The 23,020-nt window shown below is 37.8% G+C and overlaps 1 protein-coding gene across 6 annotated transcripts in view; it reads left to right on the forward strand.

Annotated features, from left to right (window-relative positions):
• Window positions 1–23,020, forward strand: part of COMMD10 (COMM domain containing 10) — a 220,029-nt gene that overhangs the window by 41,889 nt on the left and 155,120 nt on the right. For all 6 annotated transcript variants that reach the window (XM_047874902.1, XM_047874896.1, XM_047874929.1 and 3 more), the window contains one exon: window positions 8,127–8,237. In XM_047874902.1, the coding sequence (XP_047730858.1) occupies window positions 8,127–8,237 (111 nt within the window). The remainder of the gene's footprint in view (window positions 1–8,126; window positions 8,238–23,020) is intronic.

Consider the following 23,020-nt stretch of genomic DNA (forward strand, 5'->3'; position numbering starts at 1 on the left):
CTAAGGACCCTCAGATGTAAATCTGAGCATAAAATTAGAAAACAAATGTTAAAATATTTCCTGGTATGTTAATATACAGATTCTGCCATACACAAGGCAGAGTTTTATTTTAAATAGAAGCAAATGTAGTTGAGCTCATGTAAGTCAAAATCCTTCACTAGATTTTCTTGTTTTATATGTAATTAAAATATTGATGACTGTTGTATTTGTTTCTTAGTTATGAGTCTCAAAGGAATAATTCAGTACAATACTATATGATTTTCACCTATGCAAAGGGATTTTGCTTTTTCTTATTTATATTACTGCTGCCTATTAGAGACATGGCAAATAATATAATAATATGTTGTAAGCAGTGTAAGGAATTGCTTCTTTCTTGGCTTTTCTTTGTTTTTTTAGGACATTTATGTTTCTGAAGTGTATGTTTCACTTATTTTTCATGATGTTCCTTCATTTTATTTTTCTTTTGTTTCTTCATAATCAAATTGAGGTTATGATTTATTATTATTATTTTTTTTTGTCTAGAAAGCTACATAAATAATGTGGTCTTTGCAGGGTTTCACACCTAGGGCTACATGCTGGTTTTTTTTTTTGCCACTTTTTGATGATGTTAATTTTGTTCTTTGGTTAAGATCTTTGTTTTCTTCCCTGCACAATTACTTTCTTTCTTCTGTAGCTAACCAGCAGTTGTGGGTGGAAACTTTGTGACTTTGCATTCCAAATTAAACTTTCCCCTCCTAGATTTAGTATCCATTGATGATTCTTAGTTGAATCAATTTCTTATAACTTGTGATTTTGATTTTTATGTAATTTGAAACTTAGAGAAAAGAAGAATTGAAATAATAACATAAGGACGTTTATATACTCTTTTCTACAGTTCACCAGTTATTTACATTATATATATTTAATTTGTAAAAAGGGTGTAATAAGAGTCCTTATCTCAAGTAGTATTGATTTTCATTGCCTCTGAGTTTCACTGAAAAGTGTGTTTTCTTGTTACTATTCTGTGTAATTGTAAAGTATTCTTTTATAATTCTCCCTATTCTTTCTATATTCCCTCTCCATTTAAGGCTTCTGAATACTGGTCATTTTCTACGAAATTTTACGTGTAGTTGTGTGATGTGCATATACATAATATGAACTTAGCAATTCTTTGTACTTTTTAAATTACTCTTTAACGTGGGTGTGGGACAGATATTTTCACATCACAAAGTTCTGTAGATAAGATTCAGGAATTTAAGAAAGGCAATCTACCAACTCTTTTAGTCATGACTCTTAAACATTACCTTTCCTAGCAAAGGGCACCTGGATGGCTCTGTTGGTTAAGCATTCATTTAGCTCAGATCATGATCCCGGGGTCATGGTATTGAGCCCCACATTGGGCTTCATGCTGAGCGTAGAGCCTACTTAAGATTCTGTCTCTCCCTCTGCCTCTCTCCCTCGCTGGTGCTCTCTCTTTCTCCCTCTTCAAAAAATCACCTTTCCTTGGGAGTATTCTTTGACTCATTTCAATTCAATTTAACAGATAGATATAGAGTGCCTACAGTATTTAAAAGATAGTGTAGAAGAAACCAGGTAATCGAAATGCCTTATATTTACAATGTTTTGCAGTTTTCAAAACACCTTTGAATATGCATTTTCTTTAAAAAAATTTTTTTTAACGTTTTATTCATTTTTGAGAGAGAGAGAGAGAGAGAGAGAAAGAGTGAGTGAGTGAGCAAGCAGGGGAGGGGCAGAGAGAGGGAGGCAGAGAATCCCAAGCAGGCTCCAGGCTCTGAGCTGTCAGCACAGAGCCCGACCTGGGGCTAGAACTCACAAACTGTGAGATCATGACCTGAGCCAAAGTTGGATGCTTAACTGACTGAGCCACCCTCTGAGTATGCATTTTCTTAATTGTCATTACCATAACTCAGCAAAGTAGATATTTATTCTCATTGTATATGAAGAAACTGAAGTCTTGAAAGATTGTGACTTAACCAGGGTCCCATAGCTAGGGAGTGACAGCTTAAGCATGAACCAAAGCATAAGCTCAGTGCTCTTTTAAATTCTCCTTCACCACCTGTATATAGTGACTATATATTTATAGTGAGTATAAATTAACATATTAATTTATTATGCAAATTTACTGACCACAACAGAGGTTATTTTTTAATTTATTCACTTAATATTTATCTTAAGTGCTTCAAGGGCAGGGATAGGATCAGTAAAATAAGATCAAGGCAGTGTCTTATAAGTTAATATGAGTACCTTCCAGATACTTTCAACTAAGACAGTGATGTGTAATCAGCTCAATTGGTTAAGCATTTGACTCTTGGTTTCGACTGAGGTCATGATTTCACACTTGGTGAGTTGGAGTCCTGGGTCAGGCTCTGCGCTGACAATGTGGAGCCTTCTTGGGATTCTCTGTCTCTTTCTCTCCCTGCCCCTCCCTTGCCTGTGCGTTCTCACTCTCTCAAAATAAATAAGTAAACATTAAAAAAAAAAAGATAGTGATGTATATCAGAATGCTTGGATATATGAGAGTGGTTATGACATGCTTTTTCTTGTTTTGTTGGTGGGTCTGTTGAATGTGACTATTAAAAATAGTGGTGGGCAGGTAAAGGAAGCAAAAGCAAAAGTGAACTATCGGAACTTCATCAAAATAAAAAGCTCCCCTCTGGGACACAGCAAAGGCGGTCATAAGAGGAAAATATATAGCAATGGAGGCCTTCCTAGAGAAGGAAGAAAGGTCTCAGATACACAAGCTAACCGCACACTTACAGAGCTGGAAAAAGAACAGAAAAGAAAACCCCAAACCAGCAGGAGACAGGAGATAATAAAGATTAGAGCAGAAATCAATGCTATTGAAACCAAAAAAACAGTAGAACAAATCAATGAAACCAGAACCTGGTTCTTGAAAGAATTAACAAAATTGATAAACCACTAGCCAGTTTGATCAAAAAGAAAAAGGAAAGGACCCAAGTAAATCAAGAATGAAAGAGGAGAGATCATAACCAACACAGCTGAAATAAAAACTGCCAGAGTCCAGCTCCAGCAGGTCCAGGGGTTCCCGAAGGATGGACGGCATCAGTGAAAATAAAACCAAACTAAAATAAAAAACTAAAACTAAAATAAAAATGGACACAGACAACAACAGTGTGTTGAACTGGCCGATTTATTGTAGCAAATGTGGCATTATATTTGTTAGCGATTTTTTTGTAGTATATGTCATCTATGGTTTTCTAACATTACCTAATTTTGAAAATGTTCCTATGTGTAATCAACCTTTAAGAAATAACATGGCGATTTTCTCGTAATGTTCCCTCATACCCTTTGATTATTGATTAATTTCCTACATTATTTCATTATGCATCTGTGTTTATCTATAATCTATTAAGCATTTGCTTTGCTGTTCTCATGAAAGGCCCCTTATCTCTTAACACCTCAAGTCCCAGGTGCCAGGAAGGGGCCAAAAGGACCTTAGAAACCCATGCCTCACACATTCTCAGAAAGACAATGCACCTAGGAATTAATGAACCATTCTGTACCTTAACCGACTAGGTTCAGTCATCATCTGGAATGCCTTCTGGGGGCCGGGTAGGCCTAGGGGTTGAAGTCACCTGTGCTCAGAGATACACTCCTTAGTTGCCGGAGTGGGGCACTCAAATCCATATGTCTCTCCTTTGTCGGCCTCCTTAGCTGGCAAGTGTATGAGGCTATCCTTCCTGTAAATAGAGGAGTCTCCATAGGGGATGGCAAGGGCTAGATGTAAGGCCGCACAGTTTCTTGCGGAACCTTATTTTCTTTCCTAATGGTTCTTTTCCCAGGGGGCCTGTCGAGGGCAATTCCCCAATCGACTGAGACAATACCCCAGGTAGTCTTAAGGCCAAATTACCTACAAGCGGGAGTCCAAGAAGCTTCACTGTCGGTGGGTTGCCTTGCAGTCACCAATCCGTCCACAGGCTGGGCCTTGCCATCAGGCTGGGATAGCTTGGCTTCCAGCAAAAAACAATAATAAGAGAATATTATGAGCGATTATATGCCAATAAAATGGGCAATCTGGAAGAAATGGACAAATTCCTAGAAGCATATACACTACAGAAACTGCAACAGGAAGAAATAGAAAATTTGAACAGACCCATAACCAGTAAAGAAATTGAATTAGTAATCAAAAATCTCCCAAAAAACAAGACTCCAGGGCCAGATGGCTTTCCAGGGGAATTCTACCAGACATTTATGGAAGAGTTAACACCTATTTTCTTGAAGCTGTTCCAAAAAATAGAAATGGAAGGAAAACTTCCAAACTCTTTCTATGAGGCCAGCATTACCTTGATTCCAAAACCAGACAGAGACCCCACTAAAAAGGAGAACTTTAGACCAATTTCCCTGATGAACATGGAATGCAGAACTCCTCAACAAGATATTAGCCAACCAGATCCAACAATACATTAAAAAAATTATTCACCATGACCAAGTGCTATTTATACCTGGGATGCAGGGCTGGTTCAGTATCTGCAAAACAATTAACTTGATTCATCGCATCAACAAAAGAAAGGACAAGAACCATATGATCCTCTCAATAGATGCAGAGAAAGCATTTGACAAAATACAGCATCTTTCTTGATAAAAACCTTCAAGAAAGTAGGGATAGAAGGAGCATACCTCAAGATAATAAAAGCCATATATGAATGACCCAATGCTAATATCATCCTCAATGGGGAAAAACTGAGAGCTTTCCCCCTAAGGTCAGGAACAAGACAGGGATGTCCACTCTCGCCACTGTTATTCAACCTAGTATTGGAAGTCTTAGCCTCTGCAGTCAGTCAACACAAAGAAATAAAAGGCATCCAAGTCGGCCAGGAGGAGGTCAAACTTTCACTCTTCGCAGATGACGTGATACTCTATATGGAAAACCTAAAAGATTCCATCAGAAAACTGCTAGAACTGATTCATGAATTCAGCAAAGTTGCAAGATATAAAATCAATGCACAGAAATCGGTTGCATTCCTATTCACTAACAATGAAGCAACAGAAAGAGAAGGAATCATTCCCATTTACAATTGCACCAAAAACCATACAATACCTAGAAATAAATCTAACCAAAGAGGTTAAAAATTTATACACTGAAAACTATGGAAAGCTTATGAAAGAAATTGAAGAAGACACAAAAAAATGGTAAAAGATTCCATGCTCTTAGATAGGAGTGAAAAATATTGTTAAAATATTGATACTACTCAAGGCAATCTACATATTCAATGCAATGTCTATCAAAATAACACCAACATTCTTCACAGAGCTAGAACAAATAATCCAAAAAGTTTGTATGGAACCAGAAAAGACCCTGAATAGCCAAAGCAATCTTGAAAAAGAAAACCAAAGCAGGAGGCATCACAATCTCGGACTTCAAGCTATACTACAAAGCTGTAATCAGTAAGACAGTATGGTACTGGCACAACAACAGACACTCAGATCAATGGAACAGAATAGAGAACCCAGAAACGGACCCACAAACGTATGGGCAACTAATCTTTGACAAAGCAAGAAAGAATATCCAATGGAATAAAGACAGTCTCTTCAGCAAGTGGTGCTGGGAAAACTGGACAGCAACATGCAGAAGAATGAACCTGGACCACTTTCTTACCCCATACACAAAACTAAACTCAAAATGGATGAAAGTCCTCAAAGTAAGCCGTAAAAGGAAGCCATAAAAATCCTTGAGGAGAAAGCAGGCAAAAACCTCTTTGATCTTGGCTGCAGCAACTTCTTACTCAACATGTCTCCAGAGGGAAGGAAACAAAAGCAAAAATGAACTACTGGGACCTCATCAAAATAAAAAGCTTCTGCACAGCGAAGGAAACAGTTAGCAAAACTAAAAGGCAACCAACAGAATGGGAGAAGATATTTGCAAATGGCACATCAGATAAAGAGTATCCAAAATCTATAAACAACTTTTCAAACTCAACACCCAAAAAGCAAATAATCCAGTGTAGAAATGGGCAAAAGGCATGAATAGACACTTCTCCAAAGAAGACATCCAGATGGCCAACCGACACATAAAAAATGCTCCACATCACTCATCATCAGGGAAATACAAATCAAAACCACAATGAGATACCACCTTACTCCTGTCAGAATGGCTAAAACTAACAACTCAGGCAACAACAGATGTTGGCGAGGATGCGGAGAAAGAGGATCTCTTTTGCATTGTTGGTGGGAATGCAAGCTGGTGCAGCCACTCTGGAAAACAGTATGGGGGTTCCTCAAAAAAATTAAAAACAGAACTACCCTACGACCCAGCAATTTCATTACTAGGTATTTATCCAAGGGATACAGGTGTGCTGTTTCGAAGGGACACATGCACCCCAATGTTTATAGCAGCACTAGCCACAATAGCCCAAAGTAGGGAGCCTAAATATCTATTGACTAATGAATGGATAAAGAAGATGTGGTATATTTTACACGATGAAATATTACTCAGCCATCAAAAAGAGTGAAATCTTTCCATTTGCCACAATATGGATGGAGCTAGAGTATTAAGCTAAGTGAAGTAAATAGTCAGAGAAAGACAAATATCATAGGATTTCACTCATGTAATTTAAGAAACAAAACAGATGAACATATGGGAGGTGGGGGAGAAAGAGGCAAACAAACCACAGGAGACTTTTAATGATGGAGAACAAATTGGGGGGTGTTGATGGAGGGAGGAGAGTGGGGGTGGGTTAGATGGGTGATGGGTCCCCAGGAGGGTACTTGTGATGAGCACTGAGTGTTGTGTTGTATTTAAGTGATGAATTACTGAATTCTGCTCCTGAAACCAAATGCCCTGTGTGCGAAACCAAACTAACTGGAATCTAAATAAAAATTTGAAAAAAAAATTGTGGTGGGCTGGTATTAGAGACTACACTTACTAAGGTCACTGTTCAAGATCAGTATGTTAAAGATCCTTAACACACACCATTACACTGATTTTTTTATTAGGTGTTGTGGATTATGTCCATGTGACATCTTCCCTCTTTTTACCCGTAACCTCTCAAAGGTTCAGTGCCAGAAAGAACAGAAATACATCTTTATTTTCTCATCGCATCCTCTCTTGAATAGATAATACTCCCATTGCTCTCTTTCCAATTTGGCTTCGAGTCACTGCTGTGATTCTGCTGTTGAACAGTCTTTCAAGTTAGAAGTTAGTATTCTGGTTAAGTAAAAAAAAAAAAATTGTGAGACTGCCCATCTTACCAGTGTAGCTAAGGTAGTTTTTACTAAATCAGTTATTAGGGCCATGTTGTGAGAGGCACGTGACAATTGCATTTCACACATCTTTCCTAAATGTTGTTTCTCGAATTTATTGGAAATTTAATACTCCTGGTACTGAGATTCTGAGGTTAGTGAAACCAATCATGTCTCAAGTTCAGTAAACCACATTTGTGCTATTTAATGTTTTAAAAGAAAACTTAAACAGTTTTAGTCCGTCTTTACTATTTTTGCCTTACCTGATTGAATTTTGCTCTTGTGTTAATTAATAAGTTCATTGGAAATGTTCTAATTAGTTTCTGTCATAACTGGGAACCATAATAAGTTAGAGTACTTTGGAAAGCATGATAACACCTGCTCACTAGTAAATACCAATTCTTGGTCTGGCTCTTTTCCAGTCTCGCTAACTGTGTCTAAATGTGTGAACCTCTTACCATCTGCGTACTTCAATTTTCCTCTAAATTAAAAAAAAAAAAAAGTCTTACCTGTATTCTATCCAGTTCAGAGTTTTGAAAGACAACGAGAGGTCATTAAAGTGTAAAATCCCTAACTGTTGAGAAAACCATTGGCTTTAAAATATACTGTTGTGAAATAGTAATATGCTATTTAAAGACCATGGACTCTTACTGTACTTCGTTGCTTAGTCTAAGACCTCTATTTTCAGAATGCAGTGTATTTGAAGACGAGTTTTACTGTTGAATTTGACAGGCCTGGCACAAGGCCAATCTCATGAGCCCAAAGGGAGAGTTTGCAGAAAACGCAGGTTGAAGGAGCCATAGAATTGACTTTCCATGAAGTCTAGGCTTATCCATGTTCATTCCTACGGGTGGGAGATTTGCTGAAAGTTGACTGTTTTCTTCTTTCCATACCATCTGATTCCAATCTGTACTTGTCTTTTATAGCTAGAGACGGTCGGATGGCAGCTTAACCTTCAGATGGCTCACTCTGCCCAAGCGAAACTAAAATCTCCTCAAGCCGTGTTACAGCTGGGAGTGAGTGGTGAAGATTCAAAGGTAAGAAATGGTACCTCAGTGAAATGCTGCATTTTGTTTACCAGGTAGGTCTTATACTTTATTGTGAGCAGTCTCTGCCCCCTGGATTGAAATTTTAAACACAATTAAATTAAAATTCAACAAGGATTAACAAATGGCTAGATCTTTGTGACAGGTTTTGAGAATCAGAGTTACTTATCCCTTTGTTATTCATTTGAAGAAATGTCTTGCACGAGCATTTCATAACCTCTTCTTTTAACTTCTGCAGTAGGAAAACTTGGTAATAGCCATATAAAATTAAGATTTTAATGATTTAGATATTTGTGGATATTTGTAGGTGTTTTGTGTTTTAAGATGCTTACATATAGTAGAAGGAATTTTGTTGTCTAGCCAATGCCTGCATTACCAAGATGATGTGAATTGTGTTTGTGTGTGTGTAACACTAGCGTGCATGAGTTTAAATCTCAGCTGTTGCAAAATGGAATTTTGGATTCGTTTATACTGCGTGATGATTTCTTTTTTAGCGTTAATTTCAGGAAGCTTGAACATCTTATCAAAGTTAAAAGAGTTGGTATGGAATTTTTTTTTTTTTTTACTGTAGCGTATAGAGAAATATATATTTAAGATAGCAGTGAAAGATATTTGTTATCTTTTTATTGTAATCGATTATCTTTTTAAGATGGATAAAGGGGAGTGACTTTTTCCCCCTAAATAAAGGAGACTTTGCTTCTTTTTAACACAGAGAGGTGAAAATCAGGTAGGAAGATCTGAGGAAAGAGAGGTAACTATGACTGGATGTAATCAGAGAATAATTGGAGAAATATTATTGTTTATAATGGGCATTGAAGGATGAGAGCAGTATTACTTCTTTGTTAGAACTTTCATCATGTGTTATATATCATGCGCATTTTTATCTTCCATGGTAATGGGGACCAGTACGTAGCCCAGGTTAACAAGTCTATAAAATTTTAGGCCATTGAGTTGGGTCTCACTGTATATAATTTATTAATTCATTCAGTGTTTCAAAAGTATTGCATTTCACACATTTTAAGTTGATGAATACAGTATAAATAACGATAATATATAAAATAATATAAGTTTAGTAGTTAAGAGTTGAAGTGACTGGTATATTATGTATGCTCTACAATTTAGAAGTGGTGTAGCCTTGGGCAAGTCACTTCATCTTTATGAGTGTCAGCTTCTTCATCTGTAAACCGGGGATAACATTACCTGTTGCACGGGGTTACCCAGTGTACGGAGTGCTTATTTAGTCCGACGCCTAGTGTTAGGTAAATGCTTAAAAAATGCAGGCTGCTGCCATTTTCATCATTGTCGGCAATAAAACTTATTTTTGGCTAATGAATAAATAAATGCCTTTGTTTTTTTGTTTTTTTTTTTTTTTAATTTTTTTTTTTTTCAACTTTTATTTATTTTTGGGACAGAGAGAGACAGAGCATGAGCAGGGGAGGGGCAGAGAGAGAGGGAGACACAGAATCGGAAATAGGCTCCAGGCTCTGAGCCATCAGCCCAGAGCCTGATGCGGGGCTCGAACTCACAGACCGTGAGATCTTGACCTGGCTGAAGTCGGACGCTTAACCGACTGCGCCACCCAGGAGCCCCAATGCCTTTGTTTTAAACCAAAGCTGACAGTGAATTTATTTCCTGGTGAAATGAATCATTTCCCTTTCCTTGCCCCCTTCCGCCTTTTTAGTTCTCGATCTTCTTTTTCATATCTATGCTTACTGAGACCTCGGGAGGGGAAGGGCAGCCTGGAAAGCCTGATGTTTTCTTACAGTGAACTAGGGAAGGCATTCCTTTAGGTTTGGGATAACAGTCTGGAACTCACTAGTTCCAGTGTAGACTGGAACTATTCTGAGTGAAGACACACACGCGTACGTATGTGCAGATGTACGTACACACATTCGTATGTTCTCCAAGTGGCTGTATGCCTTCACTGTTGCATTTCTCTGGACTGTCATACGTTAAGTCTGAGTAGGTAAATGGAATTGATAGGCTGGAAGGAAACTGTTGCGACCGTATGTGGGGTGTACTTCAAGCATCATTGTGTAGGCAGTGGTGGACCTTGGGATGCCTGAGTCCTTCCGGCTCCTTTATTATGTCTTCAAAATACGTTTATATGTCAGTTCTATGTTGAGACAGTAGGAATGAATGAGTAATACTTCTAGTAAAAAAGTCATGTTTTTAATCTATGTTACTCAGAAAATCTCTACAGATGTGAAATCCAGCTCACTGGGAGATAGAACCTGGAGTACATTTGTATCTCCCTGTGTGTTGCTATTTTGAAGTTTTGAACGAGCGTTTGGTTATCCATATAACTTGTGGAGCTGGAGAACCATTTGCATAGACAAACAGACGATGCAAAGAAGAGCAGTGGCCTACAAAGGAAAAGGATATTTTCTTTTTTTTTTTTTTTAAGTTTATTTATTTTGAGAGAGAGACAGAGCATGAGCAGGGGAAGGGCAGAGAGAAGGGGAGACACAGAATCCCAAGCAGGCGCCAGGATCTGACCTGTCGGCACACAGCCGGATGCAGGGCTCGAACCCATGAGCCGTGAGATCATGACCTGAGCCAAGATCAAGAGTCGGATGCCCAACAGGCTGAGCCACCCGAGCACCCCGATATTTTCATTTTGGTGCAGACTTAAGTGCACCTCTTTCCCTTGTATTGCCTCTCTTCCCTATGGCATTGTGTGGATTTGACCTGTTTCTCATATCTGCTAAAGAAGAGACACGTAATAGAGCGTATCACAGCTGTCAGCCTGGACAGACACCTGCCATCTCCAAGCGCTGTGTGTCCCACCTCCAAGGAGCAGTTAACCACCACACCTCTGTTCTCTCAGTGAACTGCTGTTGGGAAGATGTACTTTTTCTTCTTTTCATATTCTCCCTCTCTCTTTTTGTGATCTGGTACTCTGTTCTTCGTACTCGTGTGAGACTTTGGGAATTCTTGACAGGTGGGAATATTAGATGAAAGGAACAGGAATATGGAACATGTTTTAAAAACCATGTTTGTTAAAAGAAAGGAGAACGTTTTCTAAAAAATTTTTAAGTTTGTTTATTTGAGAGAGAGAGAGAGAGAGAGAGAGAGAGAGAGAGAGAGAGAGAAAGCAGGGGAGGGGCGGAGAGAAAATCCCAACCAGGCTCTGTGCTGATAGTACAGAGTCTGATGTGGGGCTCGAACTCACAAACTGTGAGATCATAACCTGAGGCGAAACCAAGAGTCAGACACTTAACCAACTGAGCCACCCAGGGGCCCAAGAAGGGAGAAGTTTTATTGAAAACGATGACAAGTTATCACTGGTTAGTGTATGATGGAAAGTATCATAGAATACAGAGTTGCCATATTATGAAATTGGCATTTGTTTAAAAAGCAGAAAGCTTGAAATAAAATTCTTTTAAGTGTGTATGTTAAAGGGTATTTTTCCTGAAAGTATTCATGTATTAAAATAATTCTGAGAGGGGTGCCTGGGTGGCTCAGTCAGTTCAACATTTGACTTTTGATTTTGGCTCAGGTCATGATCTCACGATTTGTGAGATCGAGCCCCACGTTGGGCTCTGTGCTGACAGAGTGGAGCCTGCTTGGGGTTCTCTGTCCTTTCTCTCTTCCTCCCTTGCTCTCTCTCTCAAAATAAATAAACTTAAAAAAAATTCTGAGAGGGTTAGTCAGTGAACATTATGAGAGACTCTTTTGATGGTGTTTACTTTTGAGCTGCTGAGCCAAAAACTTCCTGCAGTTCATCAAAGTGTGTGGTTTCTAAAAGTCTTTCTTCTCATTCACTTCCAACATACACATGAAAAGCGTAGCCTGCAGTGAAGTTCTAATTGCTATCACATTAGATAGCACTGTTGCACTCGTGTCCTTTCTCTTGGAACGTTCCTGTCTCAAGGCTTTCCTGTTTTGCTACTAATTTTATCATGAAAACTGCGCGATTGTAGCTTCTCTTGCAGTATTTTGATTTATATATTCTAGTTGTTGGCAATTAATTGTCTTAGTGTTTGTCTACTGCATTTAGCAAAGTAAGATTATTTTCCTGTTCTGAGATACATCAAAAAGAGGGTTTTTTGTGGTTTTTTTTTTGTTTTTTTTTTTTTTTTTTTGGTTTATTTCATTAGAGGGCAGTAGAGCTCTTTGCTTACCTAACCTCTGGCACTTACAGTGTTATTGAAATAACATTCAAAATAATTTGTGAAGTCAGTAGTTGTGGGAAATGCTAAGTGTTCACATTTCTAATCTGTATATAACAATAGAGTTCTCTTGTTTCCATCAACAAAATTAATGCCTATTAATCAGATATGTACAGAACAAATAAATGAAATCATCATGATTTCATTGTTTGTTAGTTTCTCTGTGATTATTTGCCAAAATGAAGTTTATTAAAAAGCCTTCAACACTATTGACTATTTTTGTAACATTCTGTCGCTTGTATTAATTTCTTTGTGAGAAAAGAGAACACAGTAATCCCAAGATAGTTGAATGGCTCTAATATAACTACTTCCAGGCTAATCATAGTTGACATTTCTTTATTTATAGAGAATAGCAATTTTATACTTAACAAATGTTGATAATTTTGAATATTCCAAGCACCTTAACTTTAAATATCCTAAAAACACTAAAATACTTAAATTTTGCTCTTGGTTGTGCATTATTATGTTTCCCTCAGTAACTTTGCACTTCTGAGACAATCATGTTTTGTTAGTACAGTGACTCTAAAATTTTTTGGTACATCTTTTAAGAAAGAATCTTGGTGTTTCATTCGTTTCTTCTTTTGAAACAACTGGGATAAAATCGCCATGGAAGGGAACTGTCATTTACCTTAAGGTTAAGTTGGATTATGCTCAGGTTGCACAAGGTACTTTGTGGTGGGTAATTACGATTTCAAGTGAATTTAGGACTTTAAGTACTAATTTGTTGAGTTAGAGATCTTCATTCTTATTTCCAAAATGGGTGACAAATTCTATTTAGAGTGAAGAAAAAGGAGGGAAAGCCCTGTTTTAGTGCTTATTCTGTGCTAGACATGGTATCTCCTTCTTTACTTCTCGGGTGCCTGGGTGGCTCAGTCAGTGCAGCTCAGGTCATGGTCTCGGTCCGAGTGAGTTCGAGACCTGCGTGAGCTCTGTGCTGACAGCTCGGAGCCTGGAGCCTGCTTCAGAGTCTGTGTCTCCCTCTCTCTCTGCCTCTCTCCTGCTCATACTCTGTCTCTTTCTGTCTCTCAAAAATAAATAAACATAAAAAAAAATTTTTTTTTTAGATAAAATACTTCTTTCATGGTTACCTGGGTGGCTCAGTTGGTTAAACATCCAACTTAGGTCATGATCTCACGGTTCGTGGGTTTGAGCCCCACATCGTGCTCTGCACTGACAGCATGGAGCCCACTTGGGATTCTCTCTCTCCTTTTCTCTCTGATCCATCCCTGCACCTGCATGCACTTTTTCTCTCACATGCTCTCTCGCTCTCTCAAAATAAATAAATAAACTTAAAAAAAAATAAAGCTGTCATCATATTGAAAAAATGAAAATAAAAGATTTCTTTCTTTTATGAATGAATTGTTGTTATTATACTGTTATTGTCATTATCTTGTTATTATCCCTATTTTATAGGAAGATGGAGAAATGGAAACACATAGAGATTAACCCCGAGGTTATACAACTAAAAAAAAGTAGAACTAGGATTTGAAACCAGACAGTTTAACTTCAGAGCACTGTACTTTATTCATTGCTGAGATACTGCCTCTTTTTGCTTGTTTAATGACTTAGCAGTTGATCCCGTAATGTATGTATGTTTGAAGTTGCTGAAAGTGTTCTAATACGCACTGTTGTGTCTTCTTGGTTGTTGTTCTCCACACAGTGATAGGCATATGGATTCTCAATTTCCTTTTGCTTTTCTCTAATTGAGTTGAAATAATTTTACACCTAAAGTCGATGAGAGACACTAATAAATACTTTTACATAGTAAATAAAGTTTTATGTTTTAATGTTACCTCAGTTCACTAAAGACTGTGTTTATTAACACACTTTACTATAACAGCTATATGGCATCATGGAAGTTGATACCTTATGAACAAAGAAATAGGCTATATCATTAAAAAGAAAACATCCTTAGATCTGTTTATGACAGATTCCTTAGTAAGAGAAAAATACGTCTTTATTCAAATTATGAACTCTTGTATTAGAAATGTGAAGTATTCTTATCTCCCTAAAAGTGATAGTTGTATTGACTGATTTTGAAGGGCCTTCAGATTTCTCGAGCTGCTCTCACAAACAGGTCTGAATTTTACAAATACTGTATTTTTACTAATCTAATCTGTATAAATAAATATATTTCAGTATATTTCCCTTGATAATTTAAGTTTATTTTTCTCTTTAACAAAATTTTTTTTTTAAATGTTTATATTTGAGAGAGAGAGAGAGAGAGAGGGACAGAATGCAAGTAGGTGAGGGGCAGAGAAGGAGGGAGGCATAGAATCTGAAGCAGGCTCCAGGCTCCAAGCTGTTATGACAGTACAGAGCCCATAAGGGGCTCGAACTCACAGATCATGAGATCATGACCTGAGTTGAAGTCAGATGCTTAACTGACTGAGCCACCCATGCACCCCTATTTTTCTCTTTTTTAAAATTTGTGCATCTATTATGGACATTTTAAAAAATATAGGAAAAAAAAGACAATTAAAACCGTACCCACAACACTGTTATGTTTTGCTATAGGACTTTCTAGTTGTTTTTTACTTTGCATCTCTTAACTTGTAAATGATTAAAAAAAAATAATGATGTTTGCATTTGGTTTAGGAAAAAATTGAGATTTTATTATTACTGTTCAGTACTTGATATGGTTATGAGAAGATAATCTCATTCATTAATCAGAATTTTTTTCCATTTTGATAAGTAGCAATTACTGCTTTTTCTAGAACATGGTCTCCTGTGATCTGAAGAAACATTCAGTAAAGTCTTGGGCTTTTTACTCACTGATTTTGATGAGAAATTTTATAAAATGAGCTTTGCTTCCAGCAGTTCTGTATTAAGATACTAATTTTCATTTGTGCCATTTGGGATGGTTATTTAGGGTTTAGAAAATTTTGAAGACAGGTCAGTGGTTTTTCTTCTCAAATGAAATGATTGATAAGTATTGTCTTTTTAAAAATTGTGGTTCTTGGGGCACCTGGGTGGTTCAGTCGGTTGAGTGCCTTTGTTTTTTTCTTTAAGGTTTATTTATTATTTTGAGAGAGAGAGAGATACAGTGTGAGTGGGGTAGAGGCACAGACAGAGGGGAGAGAGAGAATCCAAAGCAGGCTCCGTGCTGTCCGTACAGAGCTTCACGTGGGGCTCGAACTCATGAGTCGTGAGATCATGACCTGAGCCGAAATCAAGAGTCAGATGTGTAACCAACCTAACCACCCAGGCAACCCGAGTGCCTGAGTCTTGATTTTAGCTCAGGTCATGATCTCACTGTTGTGAGATCAAGCACCATGTCAGGCTCTGCAATGGGTGTGGAGCCTCCTTCAGATTCCCTTTCCCTATCCCTTTGCCCCTTCCTTGTGCAGATGCGTTCTCTCGCGCTCTCTCTCTCTCTCTCTCTCTCTCTCAAAAAACAGGAAAAAACAGGTTTTTTCATTAGTTAGGTTATGTATGTTTATTGTAGAAAACTTGTAGAAAATTGTAGAAATTGTAGAAAATTCCAGAGATATAAAGAAAATCTCAGAGGTTTACCCCCAAGATGCAGCCAATCTATTTGACCTATTTTATTTCCATGTTTATTCTACAGATACTTTCTTCTGAGAGTGTGATTCTATGACTTTTTTGATTTTATGTTCTGCTTTTGTCCTGTAACTCTGTAAAACTTTTTCCATATTGCTTCCAACTTATCATGCATGTATTTTAAATGACTGTATTGTACTTTGGCTACGAAATACTATGGTTTTCTCCCAGTTGCTCCATTGTCAAATAATGGGTTTGTTTCCAGTATTTTCCTGTTATATTGTGACAAACATATTTGTGTATATATACATAGTAGGTGCTTAATGAACATGTACTGACTGACTGACTGGCTGAATAAAGCCTCCTTAGTATATAGGATTATTCCCCAGGAGTATAATTAGTAGGTAAAAGGGTATAAACTAAAAAGAGGTCTTGCTATAGTTTGATAAATGGCTTTCCATAATTATTTTGGAAACATGCTCAGAAACTCAAAGGGTGCATTCAGAGGATTTAAGAGCTTCTGGAGAAAGGTGTGACATTACTATCTCACATATAGGCTCTTTCGTAACTGGTTAATTAAGTACTTTGGATAATTGTAGGAGATCAGTTAAAAGCTCAAATACTTTTGTAATATTAGAGAATCGTCCATTTTATAATTTCTTTATTCCATTAGTGTACGTATAAGCTTTCATTATGTGTGTTTTGGTTTATTATAGAACGTGCAGAAGCAATCTGATCAAATACTCTGGCAGTTATAGAAAATAGAAATAGCCCTTATTTGTGAGATAATTGCCCAGATACTCTGAGAACAAAGTCTGGTCCTTTGCAATCTAATTTATTTAAGTATTCCTAAGGCTATGTGGCTCTAGTTTTCTTGTTTTTGACTTTGTTTTGTATCCTTTTTCAGTGTGATCAGTTTCTCAATGATTTTGTCCTTCAAGGGGTCATGTTTTCTACATAAGAGCAATACAAAATGTTTTTCCTCAATTTAGTGCATATTTTGGTTTTGTAATCAATTTGACTTTCTAAAAGCCCTTATGTATTCAAGTCATATATGTACATCTTCATGATATCACAGTGAATCCCTTGGTATCGGTGTGAGAGCGTATGTGTGTGTGCAAGCTTTTTTCAAATTTCAGGCTCCCTAATGGAAACTCTGCATTTAACCATGAGAAGGCTTTATAAGCTAAAAAAAATTACTGTTTGGATACTATCTTTGAGGAGTAAAAACAAACAGAATATTAATACACAATTAGAGTGTGATAGTATTTAGTATTCATGTGGGGAAAATGATAGAAGAGTCTTGGAGAAGAAAATCCTTTCTAAAAATAATCCAGAAAGTTCATGCATTTCAGACTTAAAATATCATCTTTTCACTAACATTCTTTTAAAAAATTCTGTGGGATTCCAAAGTAGGTAAACAAACAGTATCACCCTTAGTTGTCTTTCCTAGCTTGGAGCCTTTTTATCTTTTTATATCCAGAGGCAATTGATAATTGTGGAATTCCCCAGACATAATAGAATATATTTAGACGTACCTCTAAATTTTGTTTGATGTATTTTTATGGATTAGAAATGACATTAATGTAAACCAGTGGTTTAAGTATTTTGATATGAAAGTGTTTATACTGCATTAGACAACTGAACAAATAAAATGCTGTTTCAGAAATTAAATAAGCAGTAACTTTTTCAATAGCTCAGATTCTGTTCAAGAAGTACTTATTAAGGGGCACCTGGGTGGCTCAGTCGGTTGGGCGTCTGACTTCGGCTCAGGTCATGATCTCACGGTTCGTGAGTTCGAGCCCCATGTCAGTTCTATGCTGACAGCTCGGAGCCTGGAGGCTGCTTCAGATTCTGTGTCTCCCCCTCTCTCGCTGCCCCTCCCCTGTTTGTGCTTTGCCTCTCAAAAATGAATAAATGTTAAAAAAAAATTGAAAAAAAAGTATTTATTAAACATTTCGTATGTAAGAGACACTAGGCAAAGTGTTAATGATATGAGAAGGTCTTATTTTCTATCATGGAGTTTACGGTCTAGCAAGCCAGTAAATATAAGTTTAGTGACTGTTACAAAAGAGGGAATATATGGACCCCCAGAGACTGACAGCAAGTAGTTAGAGACTGTGACAGGCAGGGGAGTTTCTGGTGAGAGAAAGAGCACATGAAAAAGGATGGAGGCTTGTCTCTTTTTTTTTTTTTCAACGTTTATTTATTTTTGGGACAGAGAGAGACAGAGCATGAACGGGGGAGGGGCAGAGAGAGGGAGACACAGAATCTGAAACAGGCTCCAGGCTCTGAGCCATCAGCCCAGAGCCCGACGCGGGGCTCGAACTCACGGACTGCGAGATCGTGACCTGGCTGAAGTCGGACGCTTAACCGACTGCGCCACCCAGGCGCCCCAGAGGCTTGTCTCTTGAGCCCGTTGAGTATGAGGTAGCTGCAATATCCAGGTGGAGATTGGTTGGCAATCTGGGGCTTGAGAGAAAATTATAGACTAGAAACTGAGATTTGGAAATCATTGAGGGTTAGATTGTAGTTTCAGTCATGAGAATGGTGGAGATCAATCACTTAGGGAGAAAATATAGAAATTTATGAGCTCAGGATACTGGGGGGTCAGGGGGACCTCAGTTGATTTAGCATCCGACTTCAGCTCGGGTCATGATCTCGTGGTTTGTGAGTTTGAGCCATGCGTCGGGCACACTGCTGTCAACACAGAGCCTGCTTCGGATTCTCTGTGCCCATCTCTCTCCTCACCTCCCCTGCTCACGCTCTCTCTCTCCTATGAGCTCCTAAATTTAAAAGGCAAGTAGAGTTGGAGGAGCTTATGACAGCGAATAGGAAGGAGCAGTCTGAGATGAAAGGAAGAACATTTCTTGGAGAGTGAATTGTGTCACACGTTCCTAAGAGGTAATGGAGAAGAAAAAGGTAAATTAACTAATTTAATCCTCAGAGCTGTGAATTAGGTCCTGATATTTTCCCTGGTTTGCTCAGTGGTTAAATGTCAGTGCCTAGATTGAGTACTGGAAAGTGAGAGAGCCAAGATTTGAATCCAGGTCCGTGTGACTCAACAGCCTCAACCTCTAATCACTATACAGGGATAAAAAAGTGAATTCAGTGACATGGAGATCACTGGTGATCATTGTCTAGGGGCAGGAGGAGCTGTTTTAAGATGGCGGGTAGTATTGAATGCTGTTGAGAGGTCAGGAAAGAGAATAGGCACGTGAGTGTTGTATATGGTTAGATGGACCTCTCTGATAACCTTGACAGTGGTCATCTCGGTTACAACTGAGAGGAAAAAGAAACCTGCTTGGATTAAACTGAGGAGAGAATGTGAGGACACAAAGTGGAAGCCACCAGATAAGTTAACTCTTTCAAGAAGCCTGGAGGTAGGATGGTCCCTGTAGGGAGTGTGGATTTAATGACTGCAGATGTTAGAAGAGGCTTGTATGCCGATGCCGCAGATCCATGGAGAGAGAAATTGATAACGCAGCACAGAGAGGGATATAATTTTCTTGAGAAAGTGAGAAGTTGCAAGATCCAGAGTGCAAATGGAAGGGTTGGACTGTGAAAGAAGTGAGAACATGGCATTTGTTGTAATAGGAAATAAGAGTATGGGTTAGGTATGTAGTTTTGAGTGTTGGAAGAGAAATTTGTGTCTGATTCCTGCTTTTTTCTCCAGGCAGCTGAGGGAGTGGGTAGGTTTAAGAGGTTTGAGAAACAGAGGAGAAAGTATAAAATAGTATTTTGTATACTGGGAAAATGAACAAACTCGGGGTTTTAGTCTGCTTCACTGTGTTGAACAGTGCTGATTGCCCATTTGCAATTTGTGGCCATAAATTTAAAATGGGAACTGTTGGAAGATTGTACATTTTTCTTGATCCATTTTTAGCTGCAGAGGTAGAGCAGGTGGGTAATTGGATTTAATTAGGGTTTCATCTTTGCCTGGGGTATCAGATGAAGGGAGAAAGGGAGAAAGGATGGCCTGTGTGTAAAAGGGAGTGATTCTAAATTGAGTCAGGCAGAGAGACAGCATAATGTGTGTTGGGGGCAGGTTGTTGGAGAAGAAATGGCTGGAGACAGAAATGGAACCCCGAGCCACAGCCTCCCTAGAGTAGGTTGTGGTGTAGAGGGCCCTCAGATAGACACATTAGGTCCAGGATCACTCGGGGAGTTTTTAATTTGAATCTTCAGACTTCTTTGGCTTGGTCTGGTGTATGGCAAGCATGTCCTTTAAGAGAGAGAAGTAGATAAATGTAAAACCTATCGTCTGATCTTGTCGGAACGTTTAGCCCTGCATCAACTTGGAAACTGAAGTGGTCCAGATATATGAAGATCTGTTCCATATCTAAGAGTTCTTAAATGTGTGGCCACTGGCTACGCCTTGGTCTGTTGCTTCCTTGGCTGACGATATACACAACAGCTGCTGGAAAATACTGGAGTAGTTCACAATGAGCCCTCTATATTAACGATACTATAGCCAGAAATCAATTAAAATGTGTAAAATGTAAATGTTTTATGTCTCAACTGAATTTATTAACTTTTGAACACCATTGGTGATTTTCTGAATTGCTTTTCTAAATCTAGTACTCTAATTTGGGAATGGTACTGTAAATTTTAGATTCAAGAAACAGTGAAGTTGGCTAGGCTAAGTTTTCTCGCAAGTAAATTGTAGTGTTGAATATTGAATCAGTTCTGATAATTTTGGCAAAAAAAAAAAATTGACAATTTTCTCTCCTGGCCTAATTTATGTGAGATTTTAAGCATTTTTGCTGTTATGTCACCATGTGAGTGCTTAAATGTATCTTTAATAGATTATGTAAATTGTGTTTCTTTAAAATTTTTTCATTCCTTTTTCTGAGAAGTATTTGGAGAAAATTAAACTTATATGAAGAAGACTCACTTTGTTATATAATATATTTCTCTCCTCAGAACAAATTTTTGGGCACTATTGACTGTTTTTATGGTATTGGGGAAAGTAAAGATTTTTCTTTATATTGGTTTTTTTGGTTGTTTGTTTTTGTTGTTGTTTTAACTTTTCTACTATCCTTAATACTTATCCCGAATTATGTAATCTTTAAAAAACATCTCATGTCTGTATATAAAGTGCTTTAATGATTTTAATCAGATCCTCAAGTCTTGGGTCACCTGCCCTCTTATTTGGAAGTGTGGCCGTCCCAAGATTCCTGGTCATTGCGAGTCTGTGGCCGTTTACATGTTTGTGTGTAGCATCTGCTCAGTGTCACAGGTTCTGTGTTTCCGGTCTGTGTTTGGATGACATGTCTGAGGGTCTGAAGGCAGCTGTTCAGTTAGTGCACAGACTGTAGTCACTTTCAGTCACCTTATACAACTGGGAGTGGAATTCACACGCAGTGGGAACATACCACAGCTAGGGCTTTTAGATGAAATAAGGGGTAGCAAGTCGGGCCGGTGGAGCAATGCTGTCCTTGTCTTACCACTTACCCCACCTCTTGCTACTAGCAGAAACAAGAGACAGAATAGAATCTCATTTTTGCATATCTTGGTAACTTGTTTCAGAAAAGTTTTGATCCTAATTAATGAAGTGACTGGCTCTATACCATTTTTACAATGTCAGATTTTGTTTTTAAAACTTGTTTTGTGGGGCGCCTGGGTGGCTTAGTCAGTTAAGCGTCGGACTCCTGGTATCTGCTCAGGTCATGATCTCACCATTCATGAGTTCGAGCTCTGCGTTGGGGTAGATAGAGCCTGCTTAAGATTCTTTCTCTCTTTGCCCCTCCTCCCCCCCTTCAAAATAAATAAACTTAAAAAAAATAAATTGTTATTTTTTGGAGTTTATATACATAAAATCTGCTGATACTCAGTAAATATCATAACATCAGTGAAATGCTATATGTTTGTTGTAGTGGTTGTGGTTAGTTAACAAAAAAAACATAGCTGACAAATTATTCAGGGTGAAGATAAAATGTAATAATAAGTGAATGTGTAAAAAGAAATTCCTTTTTTTTTTTTTTTTTTAATTTAGTTTGAGAGAGTGTGCATATTCACATTTGAGCAGGGCACGGGCAGAGAGAGAGAGAAAGAGAGAATCCTAAGCAGACTCTGCACTGTCAGCACAGAGCTCTATCTACTTGGGGTTCGATCTCATGAACCATGAGATCCTGACCTGAATGAAAATCATGAGTCAGACGCTTAACCAGCTGAGCCACCTAGGCATCCCATGATAATAATTTTGAATGAGATATTTTAATTGATATATGGCTTTCTGAGTATATGTATTATAAACTAGTTGTTTCCCACCATAGAGCATTACGTTGTAAATGCCTTTCAACCTTTCAATGTCAATAAATGAAATTTTACTCAGCAATATCACTTTAAATGGCTGCAGAGTATGGTGTTGTTTATATATTCCATCTTCTTTCTCTTTTTCTTTTCTTTTTCTTTGGGGGGGGTAAACATGGTTTATTTTCCAAGTAATCCTTCAGCAATGCCTTTCCTTTTGAAGCCATATTTAAGCCTTTTGGTAGACACGAACATTATTGGCCAGTTAAAATAAGGGAAGTAGATCTTAGAAATGATTCTATGTGTTAGAATTCTAGTAACTGCTAGAGTAATGAGTTTTTATTGCAGGGTAAGCTGTCTTTCCAGGGTTTATCATGTTTGGACATTTAGTCCAGAACATCCTTTTTTTTTTTTTTTTTTTTTATACTTATTTTTTATTTTATTTTTTAAGTTTTTATTTAAATTCAAGTTAGTTAATGTACAGCGTAATATTAGGTCCAGGTGTACAATATAGTGATTCACCTCTTCCATACATCACCCAGTGCTCATCACAGCAAGTGCCCTCCTTAGTCCCCATCACCTACTTCACCCATCCCCCACTCCTCTCCCCTCTGGTAACTGTCAGGTTGTTCTCTAGAGTTAAGAGTCTGTTTCTTGGTTTGCCTCTCTCCTTTTTCTCTCAATGATTGTGTGTTTTGTTTCTTAAATTCCACATCTGAGTGAATTATATGGTATTTGTCTTTCTCCCACTGACTTATTTTACTTAGCATAATACTGTCTAGCTCCATCCATGTTGTTGCAAATGGCAAGATTTCTTTTTTTTTTTTGATGGGTAATATT

This window comes from Prionailurus viverrinus, chromosome A1 (assembly GCF_022837055.1).
Source record: "Prionailurus viverrinus isolate Anna chromosome A1, UM_Priviv_1.0, whole genome shotgun sequence".
Classification (NCBI taxonomy): domain Eukaryota; kingdom Metazoa; phylum Chordata; class Mammalia; order Carnivora; family Felidae; genus Prionailurus; species Prionailurus viverrinus.